The sequence below is a fragment of the Lichenostomus cassidix genome, chromosome 21 (assembly GCF_008360975.1).
Source record: "Lichenostomus cassidix isolate B80296 chromosome 21, HeHo_3.0, whole genome shotgun sequence".
NCBI classification, from domain to species: domain Eukaryota; kingdom Metazoa; phylum Chordata; class Aves; order Passeriformes; family Meliphagidae; genus Lichenostomus; species Lichenostomus cassidix.
The window spans coordinates 5,957,285-5,974,105 of NC_139501.1; the positions used below are offsets into that span (position 1 = coordinate 5,957,285).

At 54.2% G+C, this 16,821-nt stretch overlaps 1 protein-coding gene across 4 annotated transcripts; it reads left to right on the forward strand.

Annotated features, from left to right (window-relative positions):
• Positions 1-1,352: 1,352 nt before the first annotated feature.
• SZRD1 (SUZ RNA binding domain containing 1) lies at positions 1,353-16,431 on the forward strand. 4 transcript variants are annotated; one of them, XM_085080117.1, is made up of 4 exons: positions 1,353-1,491; positions 12,386-12,435; positions 13,365-13,616; positions 14,441-16,431. In XM_085080117.1, the coding sequence occupies exons 1-4, from the start codon at positions 1,402-1,404 to the stop codon at positions 14,541-14,543; spliced, it is 495 nt and encodes a 164-aa protein (XP_084936243.1). In that variant the 5' UTR covers positions 1,353-1,401; the 3' UTR covers positions 14,544-16,431. The 4 variants fall into 4 exon arrangements, with proteins under 4 accessions (XP_084936243.1, XP_084936241.1, XP_084936245.1 ...); XM_085080115.1 differs by having other exon boundaries at positions 1,354-1,491; positions 13,362-13,616; XM_085080119.1 differs by lacking the exon at positions 1,353-1,491 and adding an exon at positions 11,514-12,156.
• Positions 16,432-16,821: the final 390 nt, after the last annotated feature.

The following is a 16,821-nucleotide window of genomic DNA, read 5'->3' on the forward strand; positions in this document are numbered from 1 at the left end:
TGGGGTTTGTCCTGCAGCAGGTGAGTACCCAGCGCTCACCTTCGGGGTGTCACACCAATGCCACCAACGCCACATTCCCAAAGGATCCCGCCGGGTTTGTGGGATGCGCGGGTCAGACAGGGCTGGGAAGGGGATTTCTTAAAGCAGGATGGAGGGAGATGTCCGAGGGAACGCTGCTGGAACGCTGCAGGGGATCAAGCCAACCATGCCAGGCTGTTGGGAAATTTGGTTCTTGTTGCCTCCTGGAAAAATCCCAGAGGATGGGCAGGAACAGCCCCAGGCTGCTGCAGCTTTTCCTCCAGCAGCAGCATTCCCAAGGAGGGAAGCACTGTATCTCACCCCTCTGAGCTGCCAAAAGAGATGAAATCCAAAGATTTAACACTCCCAGAGCAATGCACACCCCCAAACCCCCTCCAACAGCTCCAGGTTGGATAAACATCCCCCAAAAATCCACCTGTGGAGGAGTCTGGAGTTTCCCTGCCCAAATTTCGGGCTTGGCAGAAGAGACGGAGGCTCAGGGTCTGGGCACACCACGGGCATCAGGATTTATTTCAGCTGGAGGTTTATTGTCATATTTTAGGAATCCAGTCGCCATCTGCCGGCAAACTCTGGCTCTTGGGTAGGAATTTAGGTGAAAAAAATAAGGATTTAGGGGTAGTTTCTATAACTCCCTATGTGAAAATCGGGAGTTTTTTGGGTGCTGAAGGGGCAGTTAATTTTGGAGTGAGGAAAAGGAAATGCAAATCTCACTCCAAAAAGCTTTGTATGGCTCCGGGTTCAAAGGAAAACATTGGTGTGGTGAGTATCTTGGATATAAATGCAAAAAGTTTTAAGAAATTATGGGGGTTTGGGGAATTTTTAATGTTTTTAAAGGTTGTGCTCCATAAGAGCAGCTTTGGGCTTAAATGAAGATGTACAAATTGGAGGATGGAACAACACATCTGGGTGCCTGCAGGAGGGATGAGAGGTTGGATTGGTGGCTGAAATTGCCTAAATTTGGGGGCTGATTTGTCCAGTAACACAAAATTAAGGGAAGGTACCTCAAATTAAGAAAAAGCACCCCCGAATTAAGGGAAAATACCTCAAAAATGTGGAAAAAACACACCAAAATTAAGGGGGAACACTCCAAAGTTAAGGGAAAGCTCATAAAAACGATGAGGAAACGCACCAAAATTAAGGGAAATACCCCAAAGGAAGAACACGCCCAAACTAAAGGAAAACATCTCAAAATTAAAGGAAAACACAAAAATTCAGGGAAAACGCCTCAACATTAACCTGCCCTGGGTCCGGTCCTCCCGGCCGCCAGGGGGCGCTGTGGCGCAGCCATCCCGCCACCACTTCCCGCCCTTTCCGCGCGGTGCGCGTGCGTTGCCGGGCGCGGGCCGGGCGGGCGGCGCGCGCATGCGCGGGGCGCGGGCCCGGCGGCGGACGGGAATTAAAATGGAAGATGAGGAGGTCGCGGAGAGCTGGGAGGAGGCGGCCGACAGCGGGGTGAGGCCGGCGGCGTGGGGCGGCGCGGCGGGCCCGGGGCGGCGGGGGGGCGCGGGCGGGCGGCGCGGCGCTGCCTGAGGAGGCGGCGGGGCGCGGGCGGCGGCGCGGCGGCCCCGCGGCGCTGCTAGGCCTCTTAAAGGGACCGCGGCCTCGCTCGGCGCGGGGGGGCTGCGGGCTGTCCCCAGCCCCACTGCTCGCCGGTTCTTCAGTTCCCCTTCAGGACCCTCCTTGGAGCGGCTCCATGCCCGTCCTTCAATCCCACGTGTGGTCCTCGGTGTCCAAACCCCCACCCCTCTCCGCCCGGCGGGACTGCTTCTGGGGCGGCAGCGGCAGCTCAGCGGGGTCGCGGCCCAGCCCCGCATGGAGCTCCGGTTGCCCGGGGGGTGGAGGCAGGAGGGGGAAGGGCGGCGGGCAGAGCCAAAATGTGCGTGCCCAGCATCGCAGTGACCGTGGCAGGGCTCTGGGGACAGCGCGGGGCTGCGGGTGCACACCCAAACCCTTTTCCCCCTCGATCGGAACGTGCTCCCTCACTCGGGCAGAACCGGGGGAGTCCCAGCGTGGCCCAGTAGAGCTGAAGTTCCCCCCTGCTTTTAACAGCTACTCAGGAGCTGGAGTTGGCGTCGTGTCTGTCACGCTGAGAGACCCCGAGGATTTGTGTGTGCTGTGCTTGCAAATAAAGTGACTGTTTTAGCAGGAGCGTGGGCGGGTGCTCTGCGGGGTGTTCACATGGAGAGAAAACTCCACCAGGCAAACTCTGCTTTTAATGAATTCCTCGGGGTCGTTGAGGATCAGAGGGCAGAAGGACCTCCTGACAGGGCCTCGATGAGGAGCCTGAACGGGATTGTGGGCAGGGGATTGGGTTACACCTGGCCAGAGCCAGGGGAGCAAAATAGAGCCTGTAACTCAACGCCCGAGAGGGGCCAGTGCCAGGCTGGCAGCGGAGCCGCTCGCCCGTCTGTCTTGCCAAAGTCGGGGGGCTGTGCCCAGCGGGAGCCTCGTGCCCAGCATCAGAGTTAATTCCAGCGCTCCCAAAACCGCTCCATGAAGGGACACGGCTGGAGTCTCGGGAGCTGATGACTGTGGCCTTGAGTAATGGTTTAAAATGGTCCAGCTGCTCCAATCCTGCCCATGGAGTGTCTTCCCAGTTTGTCCTTCCTGCTGGTACCTCTCAGGTGCTTTTCCTTAGAAGGAAAATTCCCTGTCACTTGTCCTTTCTCACATCCTTTTTCAGTCCAAACTGCTTGGAATTCATGCTCGTAACCTCAATGGTGCTTGTGCTACTGAGCAAGGAAATCTCCCGGGGAATCACACAATCATTAAGGTGGGAAAAGCTCTCCAGGATCATCGAGCCCAACCTCTGCCTGGTCCCCACCTTGTCCGCAGCCCAGAGCACTCAGTGCCACCTCCAGGCCTTCCTTGGACACCTCAAGGGATGGGGACTCCAGATCTCCCCAGGCAGCTCCTGACAAGGCCTGACCACCCTTTCCATGAGGAAATTCCTCCTGATGTCCAACCTGAGCCTCCCCTGGCCCAGCCTGAGGCTGTTCCCTCTCCTCCTGTCCCTGTTCCCTGGGAGCAGAGCTTGACCTGGCTGTCCCCTCCTGTCAGGAGTTTTGGAGGGCCACAAGGTCCCTCCTGAGCCTCCTTTTCTCCAGGCTGAACTCCTTTCCCAGCTCCCTCAGCCATTCCTTGCAGAGGAGCAGCTGCTGTTGCAGTTGTTGGCGTCTGGATGCCTGTGGAAGCAGTTGGGACAGGCAAAGTGAGCTGCCTTTGTGGGGCAGGAGAGGGGGCAGGAGCTGCCCTCTGGCATCCCTGGGGCTCAGGAAGAGGATTTCGCACCACGCCTGGCATGAAGGAGCCCTTGTGCTGCTGGTGGTGCCTGCAGGAAGCAGAGAGCTGAGCGGGATAGAGCAGAGGAGAGCCCAGCCTGCCCTTGGCCAGGGGCTCCTATGGTCCTGATGGGTGCTGGGGACATTCAGGTGTCCCTGTTGCTGCAGGAGGCTCAGCTACAGGAGGCAGCAGGTGGGCAGAGAGGAACGAGGGCAGGAAGAGGCTGTGCTGTAGCACCAGCAGTGACTGCAGAGCCTCCTGAGGGGCAGCTCTGCTCTCTGTGACCAAGAACAGGATCCAGGGAGCAGCTGGGGCTGTGCCAGGGGAGGGTTAGGTTGGATTTTAGGGAAAGGTTCTCCCCTCAGAGGGTGCTGGGCACTGCCCAGGCTCCCCAGGGAATGGGCACAGCCTGAGGCTGCCAGAGCTCCAGGAGTGTTTGGACAATGTTCCCAGGGATGCCCAGGGTGGGGTTGTTGGGGTGTCTGTGCAGGGACAGGGGTTGGACTCTGATCCTTGTGGGTCCTTTCCAGCTCAGGCTATTCCATGACTCTGTGATTTTCTTCCAACCAAGGCAGCACAAGATGGATCCCAACATGAGGGCACAAGGCTTGACAGTCGTGGTTGGTGCTCAGGAGGAGATTGCAATAAAACAGAGACACCAAGGAGCAGCTTCAAACACATCCTGTTCTAACAGTGCCAGGACAAGGGGGAATGGCTTCCCACTGCCAGAGGGCAGGGACAGATGGGATATTGGGAAGGAATTCTTCCCTGTTAGCGTGGGGAGGCCCTGGCACAGGCTGCCCAGAGCAGCTGTGGCTGCTCCTGGATCCCTGGCAGTGTCCACGGCCAGGCTGGACAGGGCTTGAAGCAGCCTGGGACAGAGGAAGGGCTTTAAGGAACTGGATGAGCTTTAAGGTCCCTCCAACCCATACTGTTTTGGAACCCTGTGATTCTGGTACTTCACACAATTGAGAACCTGAATTATTTAGATTTTTAGACCCTTCAGCACATGAGGGAACAGTAGAGATGTACCAGGAGATTCATGGGGTTTTTTGGGATACATTACCTGTGTCCCAGCAAATAATTATTTAATATTCCACCCAGAGGGTGTTTTTTGGGAAAGCAAATCCTTCAGATTTTTAGTGCTGGGGTTTTTCTTTGTGGTTTTTGCTGTTAGGCTGAGAAAATCTGCTCGAGGCCTTAAAGAAGGGGGTTGTCAGCAAGAGGCGGCTCTGGGCTGAGCAGGGATCCCATGGCCTCCTAATTAAAATTCACTTCATTTCTCTCTTGCAGCTCTCCCAAATCAGGCAGCAGGAAAATCTCATTAGGTTGAAGACAACCCCCAAAAACCCGACACAGCCTTTCTGCTTTGGTTTGGTCACTCAAGGAGCTGTAAAACAGATCCTAAAGTGGTTGTTAAGGTCTTTAATGTGGCTTCTGCTTGTCTTTTGGTCTTGTGCCATCAGAATTGCCCCGAAAACAGAGCAGCTCCTTGATGATGTGCCACCCCTGAGTGAGCATGCCAGGCAGGTGCCCTCCGCTCCAGCAGTGTCCCCTGTCCCAGGAGTCCCCCAGGCTCAGGGTGTTGGTGCTGATGCAGCAGAACTCCGTGTAGCCTCTGGATCCCTGTCACCTCAATGGTGTCTAATTAGAACCTTAGAATGTCTGTGAAATGGGGAGGTTTTCTTTGTCCAGGAGTTACAGATGGAAAACTAGGGTGTGAGTAACAAGTGAGTTGTCTGAGTTAGGAGTAAGAATGGAGAGAGCTTCAAAGACCAGGCTGGGTCAGAAAATATAATGGAGCTTAATTCCTGGTTTGTTTTTGTGTTGTGCTGGAAAACACGAATGAGAGGTCAGTTAATGGCCCTCAGGTCTGTTTACCTGGTTAAACCAATAATTAAACATTAGGTGGATAGCTGGGCTCCAAAACTGGAGTGTGTCCATGAGACTGGGTGATCCTCAACCTGGAATTGGTGCTTTACAGATGGATTCATTGGTTTTTTCCTTTGCCAACTAAAATTTGAGTGTATCAAGTCTTAGGAACTGATTTCAAGCCAGAATGTCTTTTCAGCTTCATCCTGAGGGGCAGGGGAGGGACAGCTCTGGTCCCTGCTCAGTGTGACCAGGGACAGGATCCTTGGGAATGGCTGGAGCTGTGCCAGGGGAGTGTGAGGTTGGATCTCAGGAAAAGGTTCTTCCCCCAGAGGGTGGTGGGCACTGACCAAGCTGCCCTGGCAATGATCACATTCCCGAGGCTGCCAGAGCTCCAGGAGCATTTGGACAGTGCTGCCAGGGATGCAGAGGGTGGGATTGTTGGGTGTCTGTGCAGGGCCAGGGGTTGGACTGATGATCCTTGTGGGTCCCTTTCAGCTCAGAACCTATTCCGTGGTTCTGTGCAGGTCAAACATGACTCTGGCAATCCAAAACAAGTTAAAAAAACCGTGGAATTGATCTCTTTGTGTGTCTTTTTCCCCCCTGGAGTTTGCAGATTGAGCTCCCAGCTGCTGTCTCCAACTTCCCCAGTGGCACCCAATGATCCCAGCTGTACCTCACCAATCCCCCCAGGAAGGGAAATCCTGCCCCATTTCCCACTTTTTGGGCACTCCAGGAGGATGGGAGCAGCCAAAGGCCTGGGAGTGAACTTTGTCTTTGCCTGGGGGCTGGGGATTGTCACCTGCTTGTGTCCAGTGCTTGGGGAGGACAGGTCACCTGAGGTGGCAAAACGCCTCCTGTCTGTCACCTGCATGAATCTGTCAGGGTAGGGTGGGTGTCACCTGTCAGCAAAGGCTCCAGGTCACTGCGTCTGAAGGGTTTGGCTCCTGTCACTTGGAGTTGCTGAATGGGATCAAAGTCCAGCAGAGTTGTAATGGAAATATTTTGGAGTGTGACGCTGTGACCTCCCTCTGCTAATGACCAGTGTGGTCAGAGACCACAGGAACGAGGTTTGGGTGTGCAGGAGCTGTATCCGTGGGGAAAACTGGGTTTTGGTGTCAGGGCTGTGAGGGTCATGGAATCCCAGAATGGTTTGGGTTGGAAAGACCGTAAAGCTCATCCAGTCCACCCCCTGCCATGGCAGGGACACCTTCCACTGTCCCAGGTTGCTCCAAGCCCTGTCCAGCCTGGCCTTGGACACTGCCAGGGATCCAGGGGCAGCCACAGCTTCTCTGGGCACCCTGTGCCAGGGCCTGCCCACCCTCACAGCCAGGAATTCCTTCCCAATATCCCATCCATCCCTGCCCTCTGGCAGTGGGAAGCCATTCCCTGTGTCCTGTCCTTCCATCTCTTGTCCCAGGTCCCTCTCCAGCTCTCCTGGAACCCCTTTAGGCCCTGGAAGGGGCTCTGAGGTCCCCCTGGAGCCTTCTCCAGGCTGAACAATCCCAACTCTCCCAGCTTTTCCTCCCAGCACAGCTGCTCCATCCCTCTGATCACCCTGGAGCCTCCTTTGGAGTCTCTCCAGCAGTTCCAAGTCCTTCTTGTGCTGGACCCAGGGCTAGAGGCAGCTCTGTAGGTGAGGTCTCACCTGAGCAGGGCACAGGGGCAGAATTCCTCCCCCTCCTGCTGCCATTGCACTGGGATGAGCCCAGGATGGATTTAGACTTCCCACACCAAAAGCATTTTGGGAAAACTTTCACTGAATGTTTGCTTTAGGTGCTGTAACAGGTCAAAAAATCTTGAAATTGAGAAATGGAAATTTGTGTTTCTGCTGCTCAGTGTTGCTTGGGCAGAGGGAGGTTTTTTGGTAATAAATGGGAAGTTTGGAGGTTGGGAATGAACAGTGGGAAGTGAGGGTCAGTTTGGGGATATTGCAGCAAGGGAGAGAAAAGGAGCTGCTGCCCTCCCAAGTGCTTCCCCCCATCCATAACACCTCCATGCTGGGAATACTCTGTGGTGCCAGCCAGGCTTGTTCCCAGAAATACTCCCGTGTCCTGTTTCTCAATCTCCTGGTGCTGAGGAGCAGGATCTACTTACAGAGACATAAACACCTGGGGCTTTCCTGGGACAGGCCACTGCCAGGCTTGAGCGTGGCACAGTGACTGGGAGAACTAATTAATGGGGCAGGCTGATTGCCAGTAGCCTCAGGAATTGGAATGTTGCAGTAATTAGTAGATTAATTTCTCTTTGGAGGAGAGAAATAGGTGGCTGATGAGGAGATCGGGGACTGCTCTTTCCTGATGGTGTTTTGGGGAAGCAGTTCCAGCTTCAGGTCCGCATCAACAGCTCTGGTGACCTCAGATCTTAAAACTTATTTTCTAAAGAAAAGAACATTAACCAGGCTTTGGAGTTTGTCTGCTTCTGGACTTGCCAGAGTATCCAGTGGTGCTTTAATGAGCAGGCAAGGCTGTGGTTTTGGGAGGATCCAGCTCCAGCCTGAATTCCCTCGTTCTGGGATTGATCTTCCCCGTTACTGGAGTGAGACGGGGTAGAAGGTTGTGCTGGGAGTAAATACAGCAGAGAACCTGGTTAATGGTTTTCCAGAGCTTTGGAATGTTACCAGATATGCAGGAGAGCACCAGGACTGCCCTGTACTCTGGGAGGGATCTTCCCTGGATTTCTGCAGAGGAACTTTGGAGAAAGAGGGGGAAATGTCCACCCAGTGTCAGTGATTTATACAAAGTCTCTGCCTTCCTCACACCTTCAGTCGTGGTCACTCACTAAACTTGGGATAAAAACCAGCCAGGGGTTATCTTGTTATTCCTTCCCCGGATCAGCTGAGCTCGGAGCTGGCAGTGTTTGTTCTGTTTGAACAGTCCTTGCTGGCAGGGATGGGGGATGATGCTTTGTACATGTCCAGTGCATTGCAGTTATTCCCAAAAGGTTCTTTGGACAACAGCATGGGCTGATTGGGCCACCCTGTTCTTTGCAGTATTCTGGAGAGCTGGTTTTGCTTCAGAATGTGTCTCCATCCCGTGGGAAACCATGATCCATAGGAATCATAGCAGCCACAGGGCCGTCCCTTTCTGAAGGACACGTTCCTGGGATGCTGTGGGGAGCATGGTCTCCAGCTCACCAGGAATCTCACCAAATTATCAGCTTTATTGCTGGGGTGGCTCTGTAGGATGCCAGGCCGTGGGAATGTGGGATCTGAGCAGCAGCTTTGTGTGCTGGGCGCCGTGTCTGCCTTCCAGAGGGGGTTTATGGGTCCTCTTTGCTGTTTTCCTCAGGGGTGAGGGTAGGAAGGATGCCTGGGATGGGGCTGCAGCTCAGTTTCCATGACGTCCTCGTCCACAAATGCAGCCTAAATGTCAGAGAACAGAGTCTCCTTCAGGCTGTTTGTTTGGGTCCTGTTCGGCATCCACAAATAATAGCCCTAAAAATAGGTGGGTGAGATTCCTCACTAATCTTTGGGGAGGGGGTTTGCATGGAGATGTGAATCAGGCTGAGTCTTTGATGATCCAGGTAAGTTTGTCTGGGAGGTGGGAGCTGGGAGAGCCCCTCAGGTGGTGGATAGCTGGGGTTTGTCCAGAGTGACCTGTCCAGGTCCTGGATGCCAAATCCAGCTGCTTCTGTGGACAGCTCATGCCTTTGGTGCTTGTAGTGCCTCTGGCACTTGCCCTCCGAGTCAGCTCCTAATTTTATCTGCTTACCCACACGGTGACAACGTGACACAGCAGTGGAGAGGGAATGACATCAGCAGATGGATGAATCCGTGCGGAGCAGCGGCAGGGATTTGATTTTAATTAAAAATGAGCAGTGCCAAGGTGATTCTGCTTTTAAATTGGTGCAGTGATCCTTGTCACGAGCTGGGAGGCTGCTCACGTCTGGGGCTGTCTCTGCACATGGTGTTCAAATGCTCCATTCCTACAATTCCAAACATCCTAGTAATGAACACTGAGTTTCCTGGAAAATGCAGAGTCAGTCCCTGTGTTTAAAAGAAAACAATTTCTGACGCATCAGGAGGTGTAAGGTGGGGAACTGCTTTTTGACCATCTATTCAAACACAAAGAGAGACTTTTTCTACCCAAATGTTGAGTGAATATCTGGAGGCAGCTGGAATCCTGTCAGCAGTGCCAGGAATTCTGTGGATCCTGCAGGAGTAACAGTTGTTTGGATGGGGTGGGAGGGATACGTGTGTTTGGTGTGAGTAGTTGGTTTATGTTATTCTGCCAGGATTTCTACGTGTGGAGGAAGCCTTGTGCTCCAGAGAGAACACAGTGGCTCCATCAGCTGCTGAGGCTGGAACTTAGCAAATATTTTAGCTGCTCCTTGCTTTGCTCCTTGTGCCAGCCTGGTGTGGGCACAGGCCCCGGGCTGTGCCTGTCCCCTGTCCTGGGGCACCTCCAATTCTGGGACCCTCATGGCAAGAAGGATCTGGAGGGGCTGGAGTGTGTCCAGGGAAGGGAACGGAGCTGGGGAAGGGTCTGGAGCACCAGGAACTGCTGAGGGAGCTGGGAAAGGAGCTCAGCCTGGAGAAAAGGAGGCTCAGGGGGACTTTCTGGCTCTGTACAACTCCCTGACAGGAGGGGACAGTCAGAGGGGTCAGGCTGTGCTCCGGGGAACAGGGACAGGAGGAGAGGCAAGAGCCTCAGGCTGGGCCAGGGGAGGCTCAGGTTGGATATCAGGAGGAATTTCTCCATGGAAAGGGTGGTCAGGCCTTGTCAGGAGCTGCCCAGGGAGGTTTGGAGTTGTCATCCTTGGAGGTGTCCAAGGAAGGCTGGACATGGCACTGAGTGCTCTGGGCTGGTGACAAGGTGGGGATTGGGCACAGGGTGGACTTGATCCTGGAGGGCTTTTCCAGCCTCAGTGATCCTGTGTGATCCTTGGTGAGGAGCTTCCCAAGCACAGAGCAGCTGCTGAGTGTGCTGGCAGTATTTTATGATCCAGAACCATGCATTTGCTCCATGACCACTGGCAATTTTGGGGGATTGGAGACAAAGACACCAAGTATTTTGCTGGAAGTGGCCCACTTCAGAGTGGGAAAGAGTGAAGCAGACTGTAAAGAAATCACAGTGGTTTTGAAGGATTTCTTGGAATAAATTTTTGTACTGAGCAGAGTAAAGAGCTTAATTTTTTCTTTCGTAGGGGAGGCTGCAGGTTGTGGTTGGAGTGTTCAGAGCGCACGGGGGCGTGCAGGTCTGTCCAGCAGCTCCCGGGCTCGGTGACAGTGCCATGAATCACCCATGCTGCAGGTGCTGAGGTGGGGGTGACGCTCTGCAATTACAGCACCTGCAGTTGGGAGTGCAGCCTCAGCCCTGGGGCTCAGCTCCAGAACCACCAGCAGTGCAGGAACGTGACTTTGGCCAAAGCCACATCTGCTCTGTTAGCGAGGAGGGAGCAGAACAGAGCCTTCCTTGGGGCTGCCGTGTGCATTGTCACACTTCCTTGCCCACAGTCCCACCTGAGGGCTCAGCAGCCCTGTTTGGTTCTGGAGTCACTGCTGCACAGAGTGAAATAAGTTGAGAAGCTCCTGAGTGTGTTTCCCCCACCTTCCTCCCCATTTTCCTGTTGTCTCTCTCCCCCATGCACCAAAATATTTATGAAGGGATATTCCAGGAGGCCCTTGGTGAACTTCTGGAAGCTGAACAAGTGGTTTCAAGACCACCATGTCACCTCGGCTGGCTCACTGATGAGCCACCTCCATCTCTTTGGCTTCCATTGTTTGCCACCAGCTGCTCCACAGCATCTTCATCCTCACTGGGATATCCACATCCCTGCTGCCTGTTCCCCGTTCCTGTCTCCTGGAGGGCAGGAGACAGCTGATACACATTTTCCTCCCTCCTGAGCAGCACTGGGATGGGATTTTCCTCTCCTTGAAGAGGAAGGAAACTGCAGGTGTTTTCCTTCCACGGGAGGCTCTGGCTAATATCTGTCTTGTGAAGCTCCTGCCTGGTTTTGTTACCTCCCAGGACAGAGTTTGGTAGGAAACTCAACCTTCCACCCACCTTTTATCTTCCTGAAATGATTTATTCCCTTCTAGGTGGAGGCAGCTGTGGCCTGTGTGTGACCAAGAGCAAACACTGTGGTTTGGCATCTTGTAGTGGCTTGTGTTCCTTCCCTGCTCACTGGGAATTTCTGTCCAAACCCGTTTCGTTCCTGAGCTGTGCCCGCTGTGGTTCCTGCCGGCAGCGTGAGGGAGCAGCCAGCTCTCAAAGCAGAGCAGTTGCCTCCTGCCAGAAGTCTGGAATTTCCTTCAGTAGTGCCAGTTATCAGCTGGCTAAACTAGGACACTCTCAGGTAGTGTTTTCCCCCCTTCCTTGACGGTTAAAATAAAACACAAAGAGCTGTTTCAGAGCCTCTTTTAACAGAGCTGTCGTGAGGATCTAAAAATACCGTCGGGGTTGGGGCAGGTCACCTGCAGGAGGGTTGAAACCTGGCTTCCTTCTCCTTAGCCAAGTTTCTCTGCGTAATTGCTGCCATTGCAACACCTGGACACCTTTGCAACACCTGGACAGCTTGGCTGGGGTGGATGCCAGCCTTGGGCAGAGGCTGACATGCTCAGAGCCCGGCTCTGTCAGGGTGATTAACGCGTCTTTCCGCGATGGGTGACTCGGCAGCGTGTGGAAAGGCGAGGAGCAGCACAGGGAGGCTCCCTGGCTGCGTGTGGGGCAGGGCAGGGACTTCTCCTGCCAGGAATGTGGCCCTGCCGGCCAGCCCTGCCCATGGCCGTGGGCTCGGGGCTCAGCTTCCCCTGGAATCCCTCCTGTGGATCATCCCGGCCAGCGGCAGCTGCTGCTCCTCTGCCTGGCAGGTTTGGCGCCGCATCCTGCTTGGATCTAGGAATACCTTGCTGTGGAATCCCGTGGTTTTTTACCTTCCAAGGTTTTTTTTTGCCAGTTGAAGTGGTTAAAATGAGCGATGAGTGCCCCGCGCCGTGACACACCGGATCCGCCGCCTGCTGTGGGTGTACTCCTGGTTACAGCAAAACACACGTGGTGGCTTTGCTTTTCTCTGCCTTGATTCCCAAGTCATCCTCAGATGGAATCACACGCTCCCTGCCCCCTTTATAGATCAGCTTTTGGAAGAGTTAAATGAAATGTGTGCCCAGACAGGCTCAAATTCTGACCTCCAAGCTGGTCTTCATTTTATAAAAACTTCATGTTTTTACTTTTCTCTCCTTCTTTTCTAGGAAATAGACAGACGGTTGGAAAAGAAGCTGAAGATCACACAGAAGGAAAGGTAAAATCCTGGTTTTCTGAGGTGCTGTTGGACAGCTGGAGGCCTGGGGAGTGGGAACAGTGGGGAAACAGCTTCAAACTGAGCGGGGAGTGCTGAGTTTGGGTTGAGAATTAGGGAGTCCTGTCTCCATGCCACTAGATGGCCCTTTGGAGCCACGGCAGGGCAGCAGAAAGCTTCTTGAGAGGGATTTTATTTCAGAGCCGGCTCCTCCAGACTGGATGTAGCTCCAGCTTGGGGAAGCCATGTAAGAAAAAGGCACTCACGGGAAGAAATGGGTGAGTCAGGTAATCCCAGCTCCTGGCCTGGATTGACTTGCTGCGTCTTGCATCAGGGAGAATTTCTCTTCCTGCTGCCTTGGTTCGGGGCAGGGGTGTGTTATTGTCTCCTACCAGAAATGTTTCTAATCGCTGCTGACAAGTCCTTTGTTTGTCCTTTGTTGTTGGGGTTTTTTTCCCCTTCGATTATGAAAGAGTCATGGGATTTATTCTCTGGGAATTCCATGCAGAAAAGGGACTGTAAAACATTCAGATGGTGAGATTGGGCTGAGGCTGGCTTTGAGGAGTGAAATGGCAGGGTTGGAGTAGAAGGCTGGGTGTCCTGGTGAGAGGAGCCCTAAAACTCTTGCAGGGACTGAAATCAAAGTGCTTACACCAGAATCTTTGACTAGAAGCGCTAAAACTTGATCCAGTGTCTGTTCCCTTTCCTTCAGTGGAGTTTAATGGTGTCAGACACAGCAGGGACTGATTTTCCATCCCTTTCCAAGCTAATCCACTGCTCTAGTTTAGAGTTACAACTATAATGAGGTCTTTAATTATTACAGGCTGCCCTTAATCACAGGATCGACATCTGAGCACGAGGAATTCACATGTCAAGTTGAAAACCCCCGTGGAAAACAAGCACCAACCTAATGTTTTTCTTTCCAACAGCAGAAAGTCCAAATCTCCTCCCAAAGTGCCCATTGTAATCCAGGACGACAGCCTTCCCGCAGGGCCTCCCCCCCAGATCCGCATCCTCAAGAGGCCGACAACCAACGGTGTCCTCAGCAACCCCAACTCCGCCAGCCGCCCGGCCTTCCCCGTGAAATCCCTGGCGCAGCGGGAGGCGGAGTACGCCGAGGCCAGGAAAAGGATCCTGGGCAGCGCCAGCCCCGAGGAGGAGCAGGAGAAGCCCATCCTGGATAGGTGAGAGGAGCCTCGGGGGCTCCTTGGGAATTCCTGCCTGGCAGGAGTGGGGAGGAACTCCTTGGGGAGTACAGCCAGGCCAGCAAGGAAAGAGGAAGGCTCTGTCAGCAGAGCTTGACCTATGTGGGAGTGAGGGGAAGTGCCTGATAAGGCTGTAAATCTTGGAATCATTAAGGTTGGAAAAGCCCTCCGCAGTCACAGAGTCCAATTGTTAACTGGCACTGCCGTGTTCCCCACTAAAGATGTCCCCAGGTGCTGTGTCCATGTGCCTTTGGAACACTGCCAGGGATCCAGGGGCAGCCACAGCTTCTCTTGGCACTCTGTGCCAGGGCCTCACCACCCTCACAGGGAGGAATTCCTTCCCAATATCCAATCTATCCCTGCCCTCTGGCAGTGGGTAGCCCCTTGGCCTGTCTCTCCAGGCTCTTGTCCAAAGTCCCTCCATCTTTCCTGTTGGTCCCTTCAGGCACTAGAAGGGCTTGCTTGGGTCATCCTGGAGCCTTCCCTTCTCCAGGCTGAACAATCCCAATTCTCTCAGCCTTTCCTCACAGCAGAGCTGCTCCATCCCTCTGATCACCCTCGTGGGCTCCTTTGGGCTTGTTCCATGTCTTTCCTGTCCTGGGGACCCCAGAGTATGTGACAACATTCCCGTGCTGCAGGGGTTTCCCAAGACACTCGGAATTCCACACTGAATTCCTTCCACCCTGCAGCTCCAGCTGTGCTCTGTGTCCCCTCAGGCTCCAGCTGTGCTCCTTGTGTCCCTGCAGCCCCAGCTGTGCTCTGTGTCCCCTCAGGCTCCAGCTGTGCTCCCTCTGTCCCCGCAGGCCGCCGCGGATCTCGCAGCCCGAGGACACCAGGCAGCCCAACAATGTGATCCGGCAGCCGCTGGGCCCCGATGGCTCGCAGGGCTTCAAGCAGCGCAGATAGAGGCGGATGCGCCGTTCCGCCAGCACGGACACACGGACCTGGGCGAAGGGACCTCCCGGGTTGATTTGCACTGTGACCCTTTTGCTCTGCCCACTGTGACCTTCAGCCCCACGCACTGTGACCTCCCCTCTCCACCCACTGTGACCGGCCATCCCAGCAGGGCTGTCCCCGCCAGCCAGGGGGACAAGAGGGGGCGTGCCGGACTCGGCCGGACGCAGGGAGTTGTGTGTGTCCCACTCGGGTCGGAGCGAGCGCCAGCAATAACGTTTGTTGTACTCGAAACCTGGCATTTAAGGAAAAAAAAAAAGATGGGAAGCCTCCCCAGCTGCGCATGTTGTCCTCATCACTTCCAGAGCGAGTTCTGTTTCCAAGGATTTTAGGTTCTTTTATTTGATTTTCTGTTTGTTTTCTGTATCTCGGATCGGCGGAGTGCGTGGGAAGGGTTTGAGCTGTTTGTTTGAATCCAGAGAGGTAGTTGAGTGTTCCGAAAGGAATTCCAGTGTATTTCCATGAACTGGATGGCTCGGGGCTGACAAGCTCATGCTTCTCCTTCTCCATTTCCACTGCCATGGAAGCGAACTCCTGGATACCCCCAGGTACCTCGGGGTCGGACCCAGTTTACGCCTTGCTCCTGTTAAAGCTTGGCTCCGATTCCCTGCTGGCTTTGAGGAAAAGCTTAAAATACATCGGTTTTGTGTTCTTTTGTATTTGGGGAGAAGGGAATGCAGAGTGATCCCATGAAAATGCCTGCTGTCCGGCCATGGAGGGTCGGGCAGTGAAGAATTAGGGTGATGTGGCGAGGAGGAGAGCATCCGGCGCCGCTCTGGCCGTGACGTCGGGCAGTGGGATATCCCGAGGCTCCAGTCCTGGGCGGCGCAGGGACGGTACAAGCTCTCCCCAGGAATCAAACCAGCCTTGGAGAAAGCCTGGATGATCCCTCTGGCTCCCTGGAGGCAGCGAGGCTTCAGGGAAGGGATTGTCCTCCTCCGGCTCCCGGGAAGATGACGGGGAGGCTGGTGCTCCTCAGGAACGGAGATGTTCCCCCTGGATGAAGCTGACTATCACTTGATATCAAGGGATTCGATGAACACTAAATGCTCTTCTTGGAGGGGATGGGACCTGGAAACCTGGGGGGTTCCCGACGGATTCCTGCATCCGGATGCTGCCTTCAGTAGGGTCAAAGGGGAACGAGCCAATCTTGACGTGCACGAAAAGCCCTGTGTGGAAATAAGGCTTAAATCCCACAGAAACGGGAAAATAAAAACTACCTGTGTATCCAACCGATCTGCCGGAACGTTCATGAGCGCCTTACAGCTGGTTCCAGGTGGGGCAGGATTCCCCAGGATTCCCCCCAGGATCCCCAGCCCCTGGTGATTTTTGGGGATCTCATTCATCCCCGTCATGCTGGGGGCTGGGATGAGCTCCGGGAGGGAGCGGGAGGGAGAAGGACATCAGCAATAACCGTAGTCACCGCGCCTTTCCTTAATTATTCCTAAAAATAGCATCGAATAGCCAAAAACTCCCAAATCCCCCAGATTTCTGCTGCGGCTCGTCAGTGTCACTTCGCTGCCTCTCCTGGCACCGAACTCTGTGTCCGGCACCAAAATCCCACCAGTGGCGCTGAGAACCTCTGGCACCAAAATCACCTTTTCCAGCACTGAAATCTCCTTCTCCAACACGGAAATCTCCCGGCTGCTCCCGCTGCGTCCCGGTGCCCAGGACACGTCCCGCCCGCGGGCAGGGCTCGGCGGCGTTCCTGTGGGAAGCGCCTTCATCCCGAGGAGGGGGAGGAGGAACACGGTACCGCGTGTTTTCGCCCCAAAAAACGTGCGCCGGAAAGAAAACGTTTTATAAATTGTATTTTAAATAAATGTCTTTAAACTTTTAACGGCTTTTACGGCTCTCTCCTTCATCCTCGTGGCTCCTGGGGTGGCTTGTTGGTGGCAGGTGCTTAAAAATCTGTCAGGAGGGTGAAGTCTAGGGGCATTCAGCCATAACGGTGCTGGTTTTACCCAAAACCAAGGGATTTTGCCCCATTTTTTAGGGTGGTTGGGTGGAGTGGTCTGAGGAGGGTGGGAAGGGCAGTGCTCCAAAGGAAAATGTGGATCCCAAACATGGATGTGAGCGCTGCCTCTCCATGGAGGGGAAAGAAAGGGATTAGTTAATTAAATTAATTAATTAATTTTAATTATTTTGTTCCTCCGTGCTGGGCTTCCGCATGGATGTTGTGCTCCATGATGTCCAGCAAAGGTGCTGCAGGCTCTTGGGATGAGGAGGA

Coding starts and splice junctions, on each gene's coding strand:
- SZRD1 (XM_085080115.1), top strand. CDS start 1,402: ATGCGCGGGGCGCGGGCCCGGCGGCGGACGGGAATTAAAATGGAAGAT. Junction 12,436..13,361: donor AAGATCACACAGAAGGAAAG/GTAAAATCCTGG, acceptor TCTTTCCAACAG/CAGAAAGTCCAAATCTCCTC. Junction 13,617..14,440: donor GAGAAGCCCATCCTGGATAG/GTGAGAGGAGCC, acceptor CTGTCCCCGCAG/GCCGCCGCGGATCTCGCAGC.